This window comes from Cyprinodon variegatus, unplaced genomic scaffold, assembly GCF_000732505.1.
Source record: "Cyprinodon variegatus isolate N-32 unplaced genomic scaffold, C_variegatus-1.0 Scaffold23, whole genome shotgun sequence".
NCBI classification, from domain to species: domain Eukaryota; kingdom Metazoa; phylum Chordata; class Actinopteri; order Cyprinodontiformes; family Cyprinodontidae; genus Cyprinodon; species Cyprinodon variegatus.
Genome location: NW_015150476.1, coordinates 2,195,723 through 2,218,176, shown reverse-complemented (window position 1 = coordinate 2,218,176; position 22,454 = coordinate 2,195,723). Strand labels below are relative to the sequence as shown.

At 37.7% G+C, this 22,454-nt stretch overlaps 1 protein-coding gene across 4 annotated transcripts; it reads right to left on the bottom strand.

Moving 5' to 3' along the window:
* Positions 1-6,766: 6,766 nt before the first annotated feature.
* Positions 6,767-20,015, bottom strand: LOC107096293 (PH and SEC7 domain-containing protein 4-like). Of its 4 annotated transcripts, none has more exons than XM_015392898.1 (17): positions 19,701-20,013; positions 19,504-19,624; positions 16,131-16,752; positions 15,771-15,852; positions 15,165-15,651; positions 12,534-13,436; positions 10,350-10,430; positions 10,142-10,254; positions 9,989-10,047; positions 9,820-9,909; positions 9,690-9,733; positions 9,435-9,601; positions 8,961-9,031; positions 8,736-8,881; positions 8,492-8,636; positions 7,833-7,979; positions 6,768-7,753 (listed from the first exon to the last, which is right to left on the bottom strand). In XM_015392898.1, the coding sequence occupies exons 3-17, from the start codon at positions 16,626-16,628 to the stop codon at positions 7,466-7,468; spliced, it is 3,321 nt and encodes a 1,106-aa protein (XP_015248384.1). In that variant the 5' UTR covers positions 16,629-16,752; positions 19,504-19,624; positions 19,701-20,013; the 3' UTR covers positions 6,768-7,465. The 4 variants fall into 4 exon arrangements, with proteins under 4 accessions (XP_015248400.1, XP_015248384.1, XP_015248392.1 ...); XM_015392906.1 differs by having other exon boundaries at positions 19,724-20,013; XM_015392914.1 differs by having other exon boundaries at positions 6,767-7,753; positions 15,165-15,648; positions 19,504-20,015.
* Between the last annotated feature and the right edge of the window lie 2,439 nt (positions 20,016-22,454).

The window sequence follows — 22,454 nt, the reverse complement described above, 5'->3', positions numbered from 1 at the left end:
CTTTGTTCTAATCTTTCCGCCTCAAGCTAAATAGCACATTTCTTTGTTGTTTCTGTCTTGCAACAAGAATGTAAGCTTGAAGCAAACATTTACTACTTTAGCCATAGCATGAATGCTAAAACTAAATCTCTAACTTGATTCACTAATTGTCAGTGAGCAACTTAGTGCTATTTTAGTGACATTTTTAGTACGAAACCATAAACAAACCTTTATATTTTCTTTTTATGTTTTTAACAAGGATCCTAATGGGTAATTTTTTTTTAAATATTTCAACCTGGAGAGGCTCACATGGAGAGAAAGCAGCAATAAGAAAGTTAAACTGACACTAGGAAATATTTGTCTTTGGCAATGAGACCCAGACAGATGGAGTAAGTTCTGAATCTAGTAGATCTGTGTGAGCAGATAGATCTAGATTAGAGACGTCTTATCCCCTAGAGTCTCAGACTAGGGATGAAAGGAAGGTTGAGAGGCCAGTGGAATGAAGGCAGTGAAGGAGCAGAGGAGAGTGTTAATTTTCCTGGATACGGGGAGCGGCTTTGGAAGTTTAAATTAGTCGTGAATGATGATTGGCTGAGGTGATGGCATGGAGCTGCAATTATAGGCTGAAGCAAAGTTACACAAGGAGGCAATTGTTAGGCAGGTAAGAGTCTTCCAACTGGATATATAGGCTTAATTTAGTAAGAAGTTAAATAAAAATGTTATTACATGTTATTTTCTTTCCAGCTTTAAAACGTAACAATTTTCCACTCAGATATATTGATTTCAAACCAACCGCGTAAAACAACTATGCAAATAATTTCAACAGTTTCATTTTATTAAAATTTTACATTAGTTTATGTTATCTGTAGAACTACAGATTTAGAATTACTAAACTAAAATATATTTGCTAATGATTTAAAAATTCATATTTATTCACCTTTATTATAAAAAAAATGTATCCATTCTGATTTACTGTAGTGAAAAAAAATCCTCAATGAAAATTTTACAGAGATAGCAATACTATACATTTAAGGCAAAAAAAAACAAATTGATTTATGGATGGAGTTTATCTGTCATGATTCACATAAATCATTTGACTTTTCATTATAATGATTATAGTACTTTGTTTCAGTTTCCTAAATATTATTATTACTTTTTTTAGAGACAATGGGGATCAAGCTGAAACTGTTTCTAGGTTGAAGCAATTCAATGTTTTCTTCTACAATCAGCATATTTCTTTATATTTCAAACATGAGCTGCTCTTAACCTAATTTATTCTCATGATTCCATTCTCATTCAGTTCTTTTGGGATGTTTCTTCTCATCAATGAAATAATAATAATAAAAAAAACATTAACCTACAATTACATTTACAAAGATAGTGTCAAGTAATCACATGAAGATATAGAAATACTTTAGAGTTCTTATTTACTGGTTAAATGCATGCTTTCAAGCATTAAACATTAACAGTACTTCATGCCAAGAGAGTTAAAAAGAAAACATCACACTGCTCACATACATGAGTCACAGCAGAGATAACTCCTCTGTCCCTCTCTGGGCCTATTAGTGAGGAGGTTTCGGGCCACAGGGCTTCTGGTAATGAGCCTGCCAGCACAATACAGGCAGCGGGCCGGAACAGCTGAGAGCAGACAGCGCTGGCAGGATGGGGCGACTGGGACTTCCTACATTTAGCACAGAGATATACTGACACTGTGTCCGTGTGTGAGGTGCAGAGACAGAAAGTCTATCTTATGTATGGGTTCATTTGCGTGATACAACAGTTCTTGTGGCCCATTTTTGGGGGGCAAACCACAAAACTGTACAACTAGGGCCTCCCTGGAGAAATGACTGCCAAAAAGACAGCAGAGGAGTGTGTGGCAAACAGTAGGATGATGGGCTTTGGTTTTCCTGCACCAGTCAACTAGAAAGTTCTCCACTTATTCACATATTTTCAATATGCAGACCAAGAGAAAAAGTATAATGTTAGCTGAAAATTCTGCCTCGTCAAGCTGCCCAATTTAGATTTTCCCTTTTCTTTTAGCTCATAGAGAGACACAAGTCATTTGATCACTGCTGGACTTTAAGAAATCGAAATTTCATGAGATCTGTACAGAACGAAATTTTGTTTTGTATACACTTTGTGTAAAAAAAAATGACAATAAAGTTTGTCTAAGTCTGACTAAGTCTAATTATAAGGTTGTGTTCACAGGCAGTTCATGGTGATACATGCCTGAAATCAACGGTTTTCATTTCTATCACACAGGCAGAGACAGATGAGTTTTAGAGCTTTGTTAGAACTATGAAAAACCTGATAAGTAATACATTTGTTAAAAAGTCATCAGCAATTTCTTTATCATTTACAGCTATTTTAATGTGCATTTACTAATTTGTTGTAAAAGTTCAAGTATTCCATCTGCACATTTTAATGCATTTTATGGATTTTTTTATGCAGTTGAGTATAGGGGCATTATTATGAAGTGGAAGGAAAATGATTCCCTGTTTACAATTTGTATTTTGCAAATTATTATCTCACAGCTGTGTATGTATATGTACTAGGCCTTCTTCAATGAGATGAAGAAGCACCCTTTCTTGCAATTAAAGCTGCAAGTCTCAAGGCTTTACACATGGAGAGACTGAAACTTTATCCCTTTAAAAAAAAAGTCCAAGCTATGTCAGATGTGATGCAGATCTCTACCTGCATAAAAAAGCAGTCGCAAAGTGTAAGGCCAAGTCTAAGACTAAACCTCCATGTTTCACAGTGAGTTTAGTATGGGGATACACACAGCATGTTGCATGAAGGCCATATGAGTTTAATGTTTGTTCTCATCCAACCACAACATCAACCAAAAATCACCCTTATCTTAACAGAACCAACTGACAATATGAAGTGGACTAACACATCCAAGCAAACCATACACACCTGATGTTTTGGAACAGTTACTAGACAGTCATTAACTGTTCAGGAGAAGGTTACAAGGTAATTTATTAAGCACAGTGAAAGCCATTATACACCAATGGAGAGAGCACTGCGTTATGGTAAACCTTCCAAAGAGGAGTCACCAAAATTACTTCAAAAGGGCATTGAGAACTCATCTAGGAGGTCACAAGAAACATATGAAACCCTGCAAAACTTAATTAAATCAGCTAAGGTCAGTTTTCATATTTGATAATTAATAAAGAAAATCATTAAAAAAAAAAAGGAAAAATGAAAGGAAAACTGTAGCTTTTAGGGTCTACAGTATGCAATAAGATTTTAGCATAAAAGTCTTGGCATTATAGCGGAGTATGGCCTAAAAGAAACAATGAAAGTATATTTAATTTTCCTACTGTAAGTCAGGATTTTTTTTTCTTCGTTGGAAACTTAAATGTTTTATTTACTCCTTTTCCTCAACATGGCTACTTTTCAACAGCAGTTGCACAGTACCTTTCTCAGAAATACCCCTCACAGCATGTGCTGAACTCCAGTTAGACATAAAAAGGATATGCGCTTACCTCCACAAAAATGTTACCTTGACTTTTTTTTTAACTTTATTGTAATTTGCTCCAATTAAACATCATTGTACTTACATATCACCATTTAGAAAACGTGAGCTTAAAACACAATAACCATGAGCTGACCACGCCTTCCTCAGATTTCAAGAGGCTATCCGATCCAGCGTAAAACAGCTGAAACAAACGTGCCAGTCAAACAGGGTGCAGTGGTCAAACAGAGGGTGTTCCTGTGCACAGACAGGTGCTCTGTGCCTATTAAACAACACTTTGAGCCTGAAGGCAGGAAGCTACTGTTGACTCAAAGACATCAAGAAAAACGCACCTTTCAAAGCACACACACACTCACACAGAGGTGGATAAAATCTTCCAGGTATCAGGTACTGCCCCGAGGGAAAGATCTGACCTGAAGAGACCTGAGGAGCCAAACACACATCTCCTTTATCCACATACATTGAATTTACAAACAGATTTGTGAATAACATACATGTATTACTCAGTGGTGCTTAAAAACATGGAGATATTGCAGCATATGAACTAAGCCTGATGATTAGAAAAAGGTCCTGTTTGATTGGAAAGATGACATAAGATAAGATGGAGGAGATTAGATTTCAAATGTTCTCACTCTGCTCTAAAAGTTGCTTTAAACCATGAGGCTTTGACCTAAAGGCCCCATTGAGGCATGTTTGCCCTGCATCTAAAAAAAACAACACTTGGTTTTAGTATGAAGACCGCTGTCTGAGACATGAATGTGTGTGTTATTGTTTGCTGAGAGAGAAAGGGCAAGAAGAGGTCATGCTTTAAATGCCCCATAGCAACTTAACTCCTCCTAAGATGCCATTTTGCCTTGCAAAATTAAAAACATGTATAAAGATTTACTGTTTACATTTAGAGGATCTGATAGTAAGAAAATGTAAACTAAAGTTAGTAACAGCCTTATAAATGTCTCTCTTAATAAAAGAAAAGGTTAAAAAATATTAGGATTCCTATTTAGACTTACTTTTGCAAGAAAATCAACAGGAAGTCAATCATAGTGCAGTTTATATATTTTGCTTATTTTTCCACAGCACAAAACAACAGAATGTAGTAGAAAAGGAGGAGAAATAACAGGTTTTCCAACATTTTTACCAATAAAAATGTAAAATGTTTGCATAAGTATTTACCTAATGAGTCAATAATTTGCTGAACTGCATTTTCATGCAATTACAACAAAAAATTATACATACAAAAATACATTTGGGTTCATCGGGGATTTATGTTAAATCTTTCTCTTTCTAAGTATTTCAGGAGATATTAAGCAAGGCTAAAAAAGTGCAGTGTCAATATCCTCTGAATGGATAAAGTGAGTCTAAGTGAAAAAAAAAAACACTTGAAGGAACCAAAGAGAGATTTTAAAGAGCCCAGACAGTGAAGGACACTTCAGAGGAGCAGGAGTCAAGAGCAAAGAAAGACGAGGATGAACAAAGACAGAGGAAAACCGAGCCTGAGATCTTTTTTTTCTCTTCAACAGTCACGCTATGAGAAATCAAGTGTTCATGCAGATAAAAGACGGGAAGTAACAAATAGAGCATGGAAGGCATCAGCTACAGATTAAGAGCAAGCATGTAAAAAAACTGTTTTGTTTTTGTTGGGGTTTTTTGGTAATGGTTTTTTGGTGTATTTTTTGAACAAAAGAATACATCTTTAAATATCACTTTGTGGTTCAGGACGGCTCAATGTGTACAGTCTAGGGCAGATGTATAGGACAAAAAAAATGCAGAATGTGAGAAAGTCTCTGTTTTGAAACAAGCCACTAATGATCCCAACTTGAGGTCTTGGCTTTTTAATTGCCCACCCAGGCCTGACTGAGTTGCCCATTGCTTGAGAACAGAGCAGCACACACAGAACAATAGAAGGCCAGTTCCAGGGGCAAGACACCCTCTGAACCCGGCAGCTAACAGACCCTGCTGCTCAGGCCCGATGTTATTGTTTGTGGAGATCAGCAGAGTGATGGCGCTTCAAAGAAACAAGGCCACCACCACAACTGCTGAAGTCATGGTCTGCAGGTCAAGTGAGAAGAGCTTTGGTCCTAAATAAGCACCTTCAGCATCCATTGTGGCACAGAAAATTATTAATTAAACATTCAATTTTAATCACTGAAAACAAATTAGTTATTCCAACAGGACCTTTTCGTTATTGTCTTCATACTCTTGATCTTGAGCCAAAAATGACAATATTCACTAACAAGACTTTCCCATTTGATTACTTATTTATCAACTCTGTGAAAAAAAAAATTGGTACCAATTCATGGCCCAGAGTTCTCTTCCAAACCCCGGGCAATATTTTTTTCTGCATTTTACTCCGTCTGCGAAAGGATTTTGTAAATATTTGACTAAAATCTGTATTTAATCAAACACTCATTTTTGTTTCTAAATATGGGAAAGTTCTTTTTTAAGGGACCATGGCATTCCTTCTTATTAACCTCTTTATTCTGTAACAGTAAAAATGGCGTCACCTCTCGGCATGCCAGGCTAGCCCCTCCAGCCATTGTCACTCATGCGGCCAATCAGTCATCCTCATCAGCGGAATCTGACTTTATCTTAATGAGTTGTTGTTGTGTCCTGATTAAATGGAAGGTCCATCCATAACTAAGAGTTTCTCATGATGTTTACTCACTAGAAGAAAAAAAATCTCAACTTAGAAGAGAGTTGATATGATGTCATCAGTTCCTGATCAGGTTCTGACACTAGAACCTGATGTTGTGACCATTTGGAATTGTTAAGGATTTTTGTGGGGCTTCTTATTCTCTCATCCCATTTCTGTGTTTGCTAGAGGTGTGGGGGTGTGTGTGTCGGGGGGTTAATTCGAGACATCCTGTTCAACTGCTGATTAACAGGCTGAAAATACCCAAAACAGGACCTGTGCCAACTGGATGTCATCATTTACAATACAACAGACACTGTAACAGCACAATAAAAGACAGAGGTGTATAGCCTTTTATGCAATACTAAGATTTACAATGTGAATTTAGGACGATTAATATTTAAAATATTTTTGAGGGACATTATGCAATCAAAATATGTTTATCTAAACAAATATAATTTACAAACATAAAAAGCAGTAAATTGTTCAAAGGTCAGTCATATATAATACATATTCCACTTTTAATCTTACTATTTAGCATTAAGAAACCCTTTTAGTTGTGTTCTGTTAATAAAAACTGATAAAAAAAAATGGATCTGAATTATGGCAAAAACTTGTTCAGCAAAAAAAAAGCAAAACTCAATGCTAATTTAAATAAAATCAAGACATAAGAGGAACATAAAAAAGCTAAATATAGCCAAACAAAATTACATTAAAAAAATAACCTCTAATATACCTTTTTTTAAATACTTTGATATATGCGACAAAATGAACCTTAAATTACTGATTCAATTTTCACAGCTAGATTTTCTTTAATGGAAAAATTAAGAAAGTCTTTAAGACCGTTTTGCCCTTCCAGTTTTTTTAAAGGGGTTGGTAAAAATGTCATGTTATTTTAGAGGTCCTTCATAAAAATACAAGAAAAACACCTAAGAAAAAACTTGATAAAACTTATGAAATCAAAATTTAACATACTGTATAGAACATATATGAAAAAGTGCAACATAAAAATAAACTAAGGCGCCTCCTCTTTATGGCGCAATTTACACATAAGTACTGTTCTACAGCACCCTCTTGTGGTACACATAGTCAACAAAAATTATGACCAAATAGAAAACATTCATTTGGATGAAAACTGAAACGTTATGAATGGTGAAACCACAATATTTTAGCTCATAAAAGATCCTACAAATTCAGACAAAACTAATTAACTTAGGTTCACATGTAAGAATACTATTGCTCATTCAGACAATCAAATACACATTTCCTGAGAGCTTTCCTACAGATCTTTGGAGGGTTTATTCTGCAACCACCAGCTGAAAAATGCCAACAGAAATGTCTGAATGTGCCAGTCAGAACAAATGGAACACTTTATATCAGGCCTCTTTATTCATTCGGGGAACAATGGTCCTGCGATAAGTCCGTCTCTCAGAGATATTGCGTTTAACTTTGATTATTGTTGGAGGGGCCAGCTCCAGTTCCAAGGAAGGACTTGAGTAAGACCTTTTTAAACCAGCCTCTTCCTCGTCTTCATCCCCGATGCAGCCTGGGCAGGCAGCCTTGTCAAACAGGTTCAGGTCAGCGCTGCTCAATACACTGTCCTCGTTCTTCTGCACACTCTTCCAGGCCCCCAGCACCTCGATGTAGGTCTCATAGCGACAGACCTGTGGTTCAACAATAAACACTAAATGACCTGTTGATCTTTAGATACTCATGCTTAAGCTCTAACAGCAACTCCACTACCTCATACTGCAGGTACTCTGCTCTCACACGATGTTCCTCCAGATCCTTGGTTTTAGCTTTTTTACTGTCTGGTGGGTTCTCCTGCTGATGCAACAGGTCAGCTTTGAAGGAATCCAGTTTTCCTGAGTGACATTGAAGCTGACGGTCCTGCAAAGAGAAAAGAACAAGATAGGAGATTACAATTACATTTCAGAATCTCTCTTTATGTGGTTTAATGTGGCAGATTTTCCACATAACCAGACCAAATGTACTTTGTTTGAAATGCATAAGGTAGAGGGAAACAACCTTTGGATAAAGGGATAATAATTTAATTAACACATTGTTGATAAAACAATTTTATAACTACTATTATGGAGGCTGTTTTCAAAATGCTACTGATCAAACATCTATAAATTTATTAGAAAGGCAGCTATAATGTTTTTATGTTAACTCTGAATGATGACCTTTACACTGTTGTCAATAACCTGAAAAGTATCACTACACACTTTATATGGAGAACTTCAGCATCACATTGACATAAAATAATATTGTTATAGTTCCTTAAATTGATATAAATGGTCTATTGCAATGCAAGGTGACATTTTCAGAAACATAATCAATAAAATATATATTGTAAGCCAAATCAAAGCAAGGTAATGTAATATTTAACAAATACATACTAGAGAGTTCACAGACTTCGAAGCTGGGAGGAGCGGCCTAAAGAACCTTCTCTGAGAGCCAACAGCAGCGGGGAACGGAGGAGATGAATGAAGGGCGGAAACCAAGTTGATACGGCTGATCCATGAATTCATCTCTACTTTAGATCTGAGAGAAAAGCAACCAAATGCTCAATTTGTTCCTGTCAAGCCCTTGTCCTACAAACAGACACAAACCAACTGGCTCTGCAGATTTTATACAACTTACGAGGCCTGGAAGAGCAAAACCCTCCAATCAGCCGTCTGAAGCCGGAAAACGTGTGGCTTCTTGGTGTAATCGGCTGCCGGCTCAGCCAGGGAATGGTGGACTGCCACAATGTCCTCATTCACCAGCTGATCTCTGCGGTAATCGTTCTGACACACAGCACAGATAACTCAGCATGACGTAAAAGAGCTGCATGATGTTTGGAGAAGTAGGAGTTGAGTCACTTACCTTCTGTAAGTAAAGAGTCATTCCCTTTAGCACCCCAAAGAAAGTTTTCCATCCCCTTTTTCCCCGCGGAGCTGCCAGCAAAAAGAAACAGTCAGTAGGTTCATAAAGACAAATGAGTAACATCATCAACATTAAAACCTCATCAGAACATGTCAAACATTTATTTGATCTAAAACTCAGCTTCAATGTTCAAAATGGGAATCCAAGATATTTTTAATAACATCATGTCTTCCTAATGCGGTAGAATAAAGATACCTGTGTTGTAGAGAAGTACTTTATTTCATGATTAAAATGATGACTTGGAAGAGAATTAAAAATATATTACTAAAATGAAAATCATACATTGTGCACCAAGTGAAAAAAATCATGCAACTGGCTCCTATTCGCCCAACAGCTGCTAAAATCTCTCATCTTGTGATCTAACATAAGGTTTTGTCTTTAAACAATCCTCTCTTGTGTGTTTACCCTACTTACTTCGTTTTCCATTGATGTCTGCATGCAGCTTCCTCTGCAGGAATCCCTGTTTTACCACAGCTGCCTTTTGGTCCTGAGGTACATCAAGGAACGGGTTGGATTTTGAGCGCAGCGGGGCGTCATTTCCTGCACTTTCATCCACCAAGTTCTTCAGCTCCTCCTCATCCCTTCAGCAAAAATCAAGTAGAAAACATGAATGAGCTCATGTTTTTGAATCATGGTCCAGGTGATGCTTTCTGTGTACAGTTTACTTACACAGCCCACTCTAGAGGTTCACTCTTTATGGAATTATAAAAACTCTGCAAAATGCAATAGAAAAGGTTCACCACTTTTAACACGTGAGGTTTAGATTTCAATACTGAGAATAAAAGTGTGAATGTTTTACTTTCAGCAGCTCCTTGTTGAAGTTTCCTCCCTCATTCATCCCATCCAGGTTGGTCACAAATTTAGAAGAAGACATGGATTTTCCTACATTCTGTAGACAAACATACGATGGCTTAAAAAGACGTGCAACACTGTGTGAAAAACAAGTTTCAGAGGCTGTTTATTCTCACCTGTCCATGCAAGTCAGTGTTGAGAAGCATTAAAGCACAGGTAAGAGCCAACACGGCCCCTGAGGATATCCAAAAGAGTAATAATGTCAAACGCAGATGTTACGCATGAATGCCCACAGCTGTATCTTCAAGCATGACTCATGATTATCTCACCTGAGGAGCAGTAAGAGTCGGGGTTGCACTCATGGAAACGGTTGGAGAAATGCTGCAGCACTCGTTCTCTCTCCTGAGTCTCCCCTATCAATACGACCACCTTCAGAAAAGATCTGGGGATAAGCAAAGGAAAGAGGATTAGAACATGTGTTTCATGAGGGAGTTTCATAAGATGTAAGATAAGATGTATCTATGTGTGGAATTTAACCTGAGGGCTTGATCCAGAGTTTGGTTGGAGAAGTCAAAAAACCTGAGGTATTCCTCTCCAACAGCCCGACTGAAGTCATTACTAAACACAGAAAAAAATATATATATATTAGTGTTCAAACATAAAAGGAGACAGAAGGAAACTTATTTAACAGCTCATCATTTAAAGGAACTTGTGTAAATCTGCTTCTTAAGAAAAAGTTCAGAAAACATAACTGACCAAAACATATACACATTAGTATTGATATTGTTAGTATTTCACATTGAAAACAGTGATATTTTAAATACTAAAACCCTTATGTATATTATTTGAGATGCATCTAAGCAGCTCGTGTCTAATCTAAGTTTATTTTAACATTTCAAACACAAATTAACAGCCAAAATGAACAAATTTTAAGTTTTTTCCAAAGATTTAAATGAAAAAATGTTGGCTGATCAGTTACATTTGTTAACAAATTTGAATGAAATTGTAGTATGCAATGTTTTAATTAAAACATAATGTAATTTTAGCTTTAATTTTAGAATCTTGATTCAACTTTGCTATGTTATAGACAATGTTTTTTATCTTACATTCCATTACACCTTTATGACATATTTATAAGTTTATAACTGACATAAGGTTTGCTGTTTGCAAAACGTAAAAACAAATTTCACTTTTTGAAGCGACTGTATCTTAATTTGGTTTATCAATAAATGTTTCGAATGAAATTATCAACAATAGGAAAGAAAGAAAATGCAAAGATCCCATTAGCTATAAATACAACTCAGTTCACATTTCAAAAAGTTTAATATCATATTCGATTTATAATTATCTACATTAGTTGAAAACAATGCCACTGATTTTAACCATAATCTTGGTTTTTCTATATGGGTTTTTTTTTATTATCAAAGTCTTGATTTAAAAAAAAAAAAAAAGGCCACTTGATAAATATACACTTAATGTTTTTGTTGAAACTTTGATTCAGCTGTGAATAAAGGGCATTTCACAGCTTTTTTGGCAACTCACAATTTTAATATCTACTCTGTTTTAGCACATATACTAAACTTTTCCTTTTTTATTTTCCCAAAAAAAAAAACAAATCTCTTAACATATAAAAAAAAAATCAATTGAAGGCCTTATCAGACAGTCAGAAAACATTACTTTGAATTTTTCAGTTGATAAAATCTGGAAACATTTTCCACATATCAGTTTTGCTATATAGAGTCCAAAAAAAGCTGTATAAACAAATCATTGGTCTTAAAGACAGGATCGGGACCATAAGATCTCAACCTACTAATCATGATTTGTCAAGATTGGAATAGATGGATGGATTGATTTATTAATTTATTGTAATTACACTGTCACAACTACAAAGCAACAAAATTCACTCTGTGCATTTAACCCATCAATTTGGGGAGCAGTGGGCTGCCATTGTGCGGCGCCCGGCGAGCAGTGTTGGGCTAAGGGTCTTCTTCAGGGACCCAGAGTGGCAGTCTGTGGGAGTGGGGCTTGATCTCAAAACCTCTGGGATCCAAGTGTAATGCCATAACCACTAGGCCACCACCCCCTGTGGTTCTGTTGTCAAAATGTTGTTCAAATATTGTTTAAACAACCCAAAATTGTCATACTTCATTCAAAATCATTAGTTAGTCGTTCATTATTTGTAGCTAGAACTGTTTTCAAAGAGCCCCTTGTGGCTCTGGGGCTGTAGGTTGCAGACCCCTGGTCTAAAAACACTAATCTGTATATCTGCCAAATTACCAAACATGCGATTCAACTTCTTAAGTCGTAGCAATCAAACGCCTCCTTTTTAACTATTGTGACTTCCTCAGAAAACTTTTATAAATGGACTGGAGTTCCCACAGCCTGATCCTCAAACTGCAGAGTCAGTGATTTGTAGGTCTTTACTAACAGGCCTCTGAGGAGCATTAATCAACACATTGTTACTAAAAAGCAGGAAGTTAAAAAAAAAAAAATTCTTGCAGTCATCAGAAATTATTCAATAGCACTGCATAGATAATGATAATTAAAGCAAGTTTTTCTCTTTTGTTTGTGAATAAATAAGCAAATTAAGAGCATTTCTGTACAAATTCTAACTTATCTGCATATAAAGACAGTTAGTAGTCTGATACTGATGCTTTGGGTAAACAAAGCTTTAGATATCAAGAATACTGTGTATTAAATGATGTCTAAATGTGCACTTACTCTTTGTCTAGATGTTTCACCACATCAGAGCGTTGGATGTTTTCCAGCTTAAAGAGCTGTTCAGCCAGTCGACAGGCCTTCTCTCTGTCCACCCCGCCTCCATTAATATGAGGCACCGCTGAGTCCTGGTGTTTATCTCCATTAGCCACAACTTCTGGTGGACTTCCACCATCAGGAAGCCCAACATCTTCGGCCTGATCTGACGTCTCAGCCTGTTGGTCCACATGGTTTAATTCCTCGTTCAGCGCTGTAGCCTCATTCTCAGGAGACAGCTGCTCTGTCATGTTGGACTTATTCATCTTTTCTGATGAACAGGCTGTTTGCTGTGGCGGCTCATTCTGCTCTGATGGATCGTTGGCGACTGTGGACTCCGTAGCTTCATCACAAGCTGTCTGCTCTGGCGGATCTTCTGGAGTTTCTGGTGGGGTTAACTGGTTTGGGGATGCCATCTCTGGAGGCTGGTCCTGAAGCTGCTCTGTTGGATCAGACTCTTCTGCGTGCATCTTGGGCTCTTCACTCACTTCACCTGATTCCGACTCTAAAGCTTCAGGCTGCACTGTAGCCACCCTGTCCTGATCACTCTCTAAAGAGGGAGTCTCTTCCAGATTCTCACCCTCTTCTTCTCTTCCCAGAGAGTTTTCTACGCTCTCAGCCTTTTCTGCCTGTTCTGATTCTTCCTGGTTGTTATCCTCAGACTCTGAAAGCTCAGGATCCACCTTCTCATTTACATCCTCGCACATTTCTTCAGGCAGCACAGAGAGGTCTCCACCTAAATGATCTGGTGTATCTACGTCCTTCTTTTCCCCGTCCTCTGGAGGCTCCAGCGCTGGAAGATCTCCCAGTGAACCAGTAGGTGAGTCTAGTGCAGTGTTGTCAGTTTGCAGCACTTCTGCAGGTACTTCCCTAAAAGGTTTCGATAAAACATGCATCTTAATTATATTTAAAATAGAACAACACACATTGAAGGAGGGCTTCGTTCTAGAGAACACACAAAAATCTATTTAGAAAGGTGTGAACATAAAAAGAAAAAAAATGGAGTGTGTTAAATGGTGATGGAAATGGTGATGTGACAGCTTTAATTTTAGAAAGGCTTAGAGTGGCTTCAACTTAAACTACAATTCATTAATTTTAATGTTCAGTATCATTAATGGGAATATCGTTCAAGCAAGCAACACTCTTTCAAACTAAAACTGAAAAAAAAAGCATTAAACTTTACTTTTTTGTGCAATCAAGCCAACATTTTAACAAACCACCCAACACATTACAGCAAGTCATTAGTTATTTGACTAACACTAGGTCAAAATGCAGAAGTGGGGCATGAAAATGTCCTCATTGCTTTTATAGGAATTCAGAAGGGAAGTAGAAAGCTTATGGAAATTAAAAGCATAGGAAGCTTGTCTTTAACTTCTAAAAGCAGTTTGCACATTTGAATTATTCAGGCTTTGAAGCAAAGCCAAGAAGGAAAGACATAAACACGGAATTGAGAAAAGCATTTTAGCTGTCTGCCCCATCAGGCTTTGGCCTATATGGGGTTCTCATAATGAAAAAATGCAAGACAACCAAAAGAATATAAAACACTGAAAAGAAATGTTGCTTATTATATGGAATCTATGACTATAACTTTTCTTTGTTACTTCGATTTGATGCAAAGACTTAGAAAGCATCCACTTAATTGTGCTGTTTTCAGAAAAATTTACACTCAAAACAGCTATACTCACCACTTTGGTTTCCATAAAATTGTTTTTTCCTGTAAGCAAGAGGAAACTGTGGTGTTGGTCTTTTAGCCAGCAGACAGGCAGTGTGCAGCAAAAAGATGCAGCAGAGGCAGATTTGTGACTCTGTATGCTTCATTGAAACGGAATAAGAGATTCTGAAGGGTTCAGCATTTCCTGATATATCTCACTAAAGGAGTTTACCCAAATACCATTGGAACTTGCATGAATAAAATAATTTTTCAAACCTATGTATAGCTCAATGCGAGTAGCTGACAGATGCCTAGTTCACAGTTATTCTACAGTGAGAAATATGACTCTGATAGGAGAACTGGAAACAAGACAGAACTAAATGTTTACACCAATCGAATGAAACCAATCGAAAAGGTTTCATTCTAAAGTCAGTTACATATATTGATAACTGAGAGTTTAAGAGTAGAATTGGGAGTTAAGGTCAGAAACAATGACTGAACAGCTGTAGCGAATTTGGAAAGGTTGTCTCATCTTCATGTGATCTATAAAAAGAAAAATAAAAGTTTGCAAAGCTAATTCTGGTCAAACCAGAAGACCTTAGAGTCCTTAGAGGGGTAAAATCTAAGGAAATCTACTAAATCTCCACTCTATTATGGTTAAAAACATGCTGGTGAGGCATTAGCTGTTTTAAACAAAGAACTAATTGGGTTGTTTGGGGTAATTATTTTAAATGTTAGCATGTTTTAACTGATGACTTTGTCATTATTTTAGATAACAGCGCTGATTCATTGACAGTCAATGTGAATGATTCAATCTTAAAGGTGATGAGTACTTTATTTGTCAAAACCTGATGTAAATGCAGGATCTTTTGCCTTTTTTTTTTCCTCCACTGGGTATACTGTCATTTGAAGTTTCCCCTTCCTTTATGTGAATGAAAAATACTCACAGATCAGTCAGAGAGCTGACAGTTTCAGCCTCGTCACTTTCTTCCTGAAGGGAAACGTTGGAGACACTCGGCTGTTCCTCCTCCTCGCTCACTTCCCGATGTTCTTCCTGGGTGTCAACACAAGCTGCTACAGCTGGTTCCTCCTCGTCGGGAACTTCTGTGTCACTCTTTTCCTCATGTTCTTGCTCAGTCTCAGAACTATCTGCTAAAGCCGGCACCTTCTCGTTGGAAACGTTAGTTAAACTCTCCTCCTCTTGAACCTCCTTCCGGTCCTCCTTGGCACTGTCAGTCTCAGAACCTTTCGTTAAGCTCGGTTCTCCTTCTGAGTCTTTTTGCTCGCTCAGCAGAATACTAATCTCTTCTTCCTTTTCTAGTTTCACATCTAAACAAGTGTCCACTGCCTCTGATGAACATTGAATCTTCTCTTTAGTTTCTGGTAAATCCTCGTCTGATGTTACTGAGCCTTCCTCCTCTTCATCTGAAGCTTCTAGAAGAGTTGGCAGAAATTGTAGAAGACCCAAGAAATGACAAATAATTTGAAAATAACTAATTTTCACACTAAAACTAAAAATAACAACAATTATAGAGCTGTAATGTTCCACATACCATTGCTACTTTCAGACTTCTCGGCTGCTGAATCTTCCTTTTCCTGTTTCGTTAGCTCTTTCACATCTGCAGCATCACATGGCTGAAAGAATTGCAACACAGACGACCGAACATAAGCTTACAGAGAAAAACTTGTGATTCCGTGTGAGTTCACTCATCTGACCAGCAATATGTACGCTCATTTACCCCCTCATCAGCCACAGAGACATACAGCAACAAAGTGGGAAGAAAGCAAACTAAATCCTATAAAATTAGGTTTATTGGTTTTCATTTTTAAGTGTGGATTTCATTTTTACTCTCAGGTAACAGCAGCAAGAAATTGTCACACTTTCTCTTTTTTCTAAATGAAAGTTTTCATACCTTAGATTCACTTCCGGTGCTCTCTTCAGCTGGGTTTAGAGGCTGTGTATTAACTTCATCTTGTTCCTCTTTGTCCTCCTCTTTAAAAGGCTCGGCAGTAAAATCTTGAGGGTGATGGTGAGGAGAGAGGGAAGTGCTGCGGATACTCGTCATGCCCTCAGAGTAAAGCTCATTGGCCAAGCTGCTGTCAGTCATGAATGAAGCATTCTCTGCAGAAGAGTCAGGCATCTCCCATCCCACAGAGGCGAAGGTAAGAGAGAGGTGGGAGCAGGCGATGGGCTGCGGAGACCATATGGTTTCCTCAAACTGTTCTGCATCTTTAGGAGATCCGTCTGAGGCAGCTTCCTCCTCATATGTCAGTTCTTTCTCTACCTCATCACCAAACACCAGGTCCCCCTGCTCTCCGTTTATGCTCTGACCCGATGAGGCCTGCAAGTCTTGTGGTATTTCGGCTTCTTCAACATCCGGCATAGAAGTGCATAGTTTTTCCTCCTCCATTGGCGCCTCTTGGGCAGCTCTGTTGTCAGCTTGCGTAAGGTTTAGAGAGGGATTTTGAAGCTGTTTCTCTACAAAAGGTGCTCGCTTCCTGCATTAGGCCAGATGCTTTTGCAAGGTGCCATCACTGTTGGATTATTAGATCAGATTTGATTAGATTAGATTCAACTTTATTCTCATTACACAGGTACAGGTACAAGGCAACGAAATGAAGTTTAGGTCTAACCAGAAGTGCAATAGCAACAAGTGCAGGATAAATAATGTTTCCATAAATATAGGACATCGGTTTCTACTGAATGAGTATAGAGATGAATACCATTAGAAATAATGAATATAATATATAGATCACTAGTGTAATGAACTAAATTTACAGCTGGATATGTACTGAATATAATATACAGGTGGATATTACTATAAGAAGGGTTTTTAAAGTTATGTACAATAGCATATATACAGATGGGTTTTACTATAGAATGAATAAATAAAGTTTGGACAGAAGCTATCTAAATTAAAGTGCAGTGGAAGGTAATTGCAAATTACAGTTAAAGTACGTTATTGCAAATGTATATCTAAACAACTGGTACTGTGAATAAGCAGTCGGCAGTGTAAATATAAACAGTCAGCAGTGCAAATCAATATCCAATCAAAGTGAGTAGTGCAAAGATGCATATAAATAGTTGTTCCAATAGTAACAGTCAGGAGTGCAGGTGAACATTACAGTCATGTAAAAAAACAAAATAGCAAAAAGGTAGAAGGTGTGAGGAAGGAGGGTAGAGTCTATCCGTGAGGGTTAGAGTTCAGTAAAGAGACAGCTCTGGGGAAAAAGCTTTTCTATGCTATGAAGAGGAAATAATTAAAACACTTCTAACTCCACCCTCACCGGCTCTGAAAATAGGTATGAGGAATCTCCCTAAGACTATTCAGAAAATATTTACTCTTATTTTCAGGAATTTCATGTGACAGAGCAACACTGTCAAGTGTTTTACTGATAGAAGATATTCCAAGTGTTGCTGTCTAACACCCCTAAAGAAATCTAGTGTAACCATCTGCCTGTAGATTGGCAGGTTAAGTGCATCATCCAACCAAGACATGGCTGCCAACCTAAAGAAACAGACTGGGAAACAGCAGTATTAACCAGAGAAGTGGCAAAAGGGCCCAAGGTAACTCTGGAGGAGCTGCAGTTAAATCCAGTTTAAAATCTGTGGCAAGACAGGAAAACTATTCTTCACAGATCCTATCCATCCACTCCGACTGACATATAGCTATACTTTAAAGAATCTTAAATATAGCTAAATGCATGTGCAAAGATAGTGGACATATTTAAAAACGTTCTGCAGCTGTGACTGTGATGATCGGGGGGTTTTGCTAAATAATGCCTCCGAGGGTGGATGCAAATGCATGTTTTAAATTTGCAATTGTAGAAACAAAAAGGGGGCCATTTAGTCTTCTCTTTTCAATTTACAATCTTGCATCGTTTGGTTTTAGTTGATTGTTGAATAATGAAACCTGAAAAGGGTTTAAAACAAACACTTTTGCAAATAAAACCTAGTAATGTTGATGATCACCAGTTGGTTGAATTAAAACGCTACTAGCAGTTTAATGCAACCAACTGGTTTTGTTAGCTTTCTACTCATTTGCAGAGCTACACACCTTGAAGTTAAATGACACAAAAGCCCAATTTTACTTCCTGGTTTCAAAAAAGAAAGAAAGAAAAAAAAAATCAGCTGAGCGAATGAGCAACAGAAGGAAATAGACTGCTGGGGTGTATAAAGCCGTAATAACCAAACAGATTCGATGGAGAGGGTGGGGTTCAGGGGCTACAGTTCAACCGTTTTGTCTCCTGTTTATCATTTTATCAGCTCGACCCGCTGTGTGACTTCAGATGGATAAAACTGTCTGGCTTTTGAGCTTAACTTTACCATGTGTTGTCAACACAAACCACCAGCAACAGCCCATATCAGAAGAAAGTCCCCCAGCAAATATCACATTATGGGTTTGCTATATAATCCCAGCTTTAACAGTACCTCCTGGTTTCTTGCACAAGATCAATTTTAAGACTTTTTTGTCTATCTTTTATTATTTCATTCATGTCATGTAAGCCAACATCCGGGAGAGACCTTGACCACATTTCCTGTGTGGGTGCTAAGTTCTCAGTTCCTGTCAGGGTGCAAAAAATGCTACAGCAGTTAACTAAGATTGACAAAGTAGAACAGAATCAAAATTAATTAGAATTTGATATATAAGATGTCTTACTTGGAGAAAACTGTTTGCTTCAAAATTAAGAAAAATAAGAGCAGACAGCTTCAAAATGTTGTTCAGTAATTAGATAAAACATTCAGGATTTAAATAATTATAAAAGGTGTGTTTAATATTTCAACAAGGCTTATCCACTAGGTATGGTAGAATATTTTCTGGCACTGTGGACTGTAAAAACTCAATGAAATCCTCCTCTGATGAAGAAGCTTTTTAAAAAGGAACAGTTCTGGGTCTTGTTAAATAAAATACACAAACGTATAAGAGGAAACACAGAGCCCGGATACGGCAGCATCTCGTCTATTCTCAGATTATAAAGAACTGTTGCTACAGAATAGGAAGTAACTACAGCATATCAGTAGTTTAGGAAGTACAAAGTAAAGAGTGATACCTTAGGGAACACAATAAAAACAGGAACAACCATTACAAGGTAAAGTTACACTTGTGAAATTATTTGTAGGCAATGATGCAGTAGGGTTGCAGATGTTCGTTTGAGATTCATAAAAAATAGAAAAGGATTTTTAAAGAAAGCATTATTGCACATGGTTTGGAGAACAACTTGAACGAGAATTAGAACTTGAATATCTTTGAGAGGAATTTATTAGTCTGTAAAAGCATGACTTACCCCCTCCAGGCACTTGAAAGCAACATCATATGATCAGCCAGCTTGTGAGGTTTTGACCCAAGATTTGTGGGAGGGAAGAGCACCTCGTCGTAACTCTAGATCTGCCGCTGTGAGTTCACAGCTAAACCAAAGCATACCAGTGACACTAAAGTGAGTTTGTCTGAACCTGCTCTGCTTAACAAACAAGGCGCACACACCTACTCTCTCTCAGCCAGTTCACCTCTTACTTTCTTCTGCCTCATGCAAGTCCAGGTCCTTCTTCTTTAAGCTTCCTGTGCCTATCTGGAGGTGTGTCGCCTTTTTTCTTGTAGCCTCTGAGCAGCAAGTTACAGGAAGGATGAGGGAAGAAAGGTGAAAGCGGAAAACAAAGAGGAAGAAAAGCTCATCTCTGATTGGAAGATAACTCAGGAGCTAAAAAGACACCTGAGAGGGCAGGGGGACCACGCCCACAGCCTCAGAGGCATGAACACACACACTGGTCAGGTAAGGGGAGTGGCCCCACTTCATTCCTGCAAACAAACCACAATGTGGCAAAACCAGATGCTACTCATATTAAACTGGCATAAGTCATCATCTCTGAGTGTTTTTTGTTTTTTTTCTAATTGAACCATTGGCTTTATAATGCTGGTGGAAAATCCGGTTTATCACAAACATTTATAAGATCCTCATTTGAATAAAACTGAATCTCAAATAAATTGCACAATAGTCTGAGAAACACAATTAAATTCTAAGTAGGATTCAGATGTTGTGTTGTTGTTTTTTCTCTCGTTTTTTTGTGCCAAAACTTGACTAGTGAATACAGGACTGTGTCCAACAATAAGTTGCACTGGTCTAGAAACACTGAGGCGGTCTACAATAAGGGACAAAGCCGACTCTTTTTCCTTAGGAGGCTGAGGTCTTTTAACATATGTCAGACGTTAATGAGGATGTTTTATGAGTCTGTTGTGGCCAACATGCTTTGCTGTCACATGCTGGGGCAGTGGGCTGAGGGTCGCAGACAACAACAGATTAAACAAACTGATCAGGAGGGCTGGTGATGTTGTGGGGGAGGAGCTGGACACGCTGACGACTGTGGCAGAGAGGAGGATGCTGTCCAGGCTTCAGTCCATCTTGGAAAATGTCTCACACCCTCTCCATGACACACTGGCCCAGCAGAGGAGTTTCTTCAGCAGAAGAGTCCTCTTACCAAGATGTATCACAGAGCGCCACAGGAAATCATACCTGCTTGTGGTCATCAGTCTCTACAACGCCTCCCTCAGAAAGTCATACCCCCCCACCCCCGAAATATATGTATATAGTTACATATGTATATATTTATATTTTTATTTTTAGTGTGGAAAGTTGTATTGTATTTCCTTGTGTTGTATTTGATGTCTTTAGATGATGAATGTGTGCAATATGTTGTTTGTATACTTGGAGCGTGTAGCGAAGATAATTCTTAGCACAGTGGTTGCAAATGCTGGGTGCTCCTTTGGTTCAACATAGAGAAGCATGATGCAAGTTACATGTTGCAATAAAATAAACTTGAAATGTCATATAAATCCTAAATCTACCACCTTTAAAGTGTAATAGTTTTAATTTAAATTTATTTTAATATGTAACTTAATTGGGTGTTGTTTTCAATGTGCCTTTTTGTTGTTGATGTATAAATACCTCTAAAAATGTGTCATGATTTATTCCAACATGCATCCCCTTTATAATTACGTCTAGCCAGGGGGCCCGCCACCCTTGTAATATTAAATAAAAAATCTAATTATCAATTAAAAAGAACAGTGGGTCTTTGACTCAGAAAACTGAGTCAAAGGTCACTGAAAAAAATATGTTTATAATCTTGATTTACATTAATTTAAGGTTTCAGAATTTTAACAGTTTATTCAATTTATTTGGTTCTGGGTATGGCTGAGAGGTCTGGACAGTCGATACACCAACAATAAGTCTGTCATGTATTTTGTAGTTAAACCATTAAGCGATTTATATATTTAGAATATTTTTTTTAGTCTTGTATGTCTATTGTCTGAGAGACGAGGAGCCAGTGTATAGAATTTAAGAACTGGGCTTATGTGTTCCACTATTTAGTGAGGATGTAAGCAGCAGCATACTTGCTCAACTGCAGCCGTCTGATCGAATTTTTAGGCAGACATAAATAGATTGCTGATAAACGCCTACATTACATCCTGCTGAGACGCTAGTCCTTTAATCCTTGAGATGTTCGTTAAGTGATAAAACTCACTTATGTGCCTCTGAAGGCTCAGGACTGAGTCCATTACAATGTCCAGATTTTGGGCATGGCTGGTCATTTTTGGCTTCACTTAATCTGTATGCACACTTTTAAAGACTCTTCCTTTGTGTTGGTAAGGATTCTCAGTCATCCAGGTCATGGTCAAACATAAAAAGTTCAGTTTAGACAAGTGGATGTGAAGTTTTCTAGAAGACGTTTCGGGTCTCATCCAAGAGGTTTCTTCAGTTATAACAATAACATCCGTATTCTAGCCAAAGAAGAAAGATTATTTGAACGAGGGGTTAAGGAAGCCATCTTTGTTAACCTGAAAAACATCTCGCAACATAGGAGGTAGTCTTAGACATAACCTTTCACCCACTTACAGAGCACTTTTAGGGACAATACTCAGAAGATTCACCACTGATCCACCCTCACCTGACTCACACTTCAATAAGACATGTGCCCAAAATGACCCGTCAGAACCCTCTAACAACATCAACCCTCCATGTGACCTCCATAGCCAATCCAGTAGGAGGGACCAAAGCCTCCTTTTGTACCCCCAATTCATAGTTACACCTACAATAATCCCAGTGCTATATGATCAGAGGTGAAACATCTTCTAAAAAAAACTTCACGTTCAGTTGCCTAAACTGAATCTTTCAAGCTGGACTCTTCCTTTGTCTGAAAATTATTACTTATCAGTTTTGTTCCGATTCAAGTAAAGAAAATGTTA

What these genes read in the sequence shown, in the direction of transcription:
- LOC107096293 (XM_015392889.1), bottom strand. Translation starts at nt 16,628, where the DNA reads ATGGAGGAGGAAAAACTATGCACTTCTATGCCGGATGTTGAAGAAGCC. An exon ending in GTGAAACATCTAGACAAAGA is followed by an intron (nt 10,431 to 12,533) that starts GTAAGTGCACAT and finishes TTCTGTGTTTAG; the next exon opens with TAATGACTTCAGTCGGGCTG. An exon ending in ACACTGACTTGCATGGACAG is followed by an intron (nt 9,910 to 9,988) that starts GTGAGAATAAAC and finishes GTTTGTCTACAG; the next exon opens with AATGTAGGAAAATCCATGTC.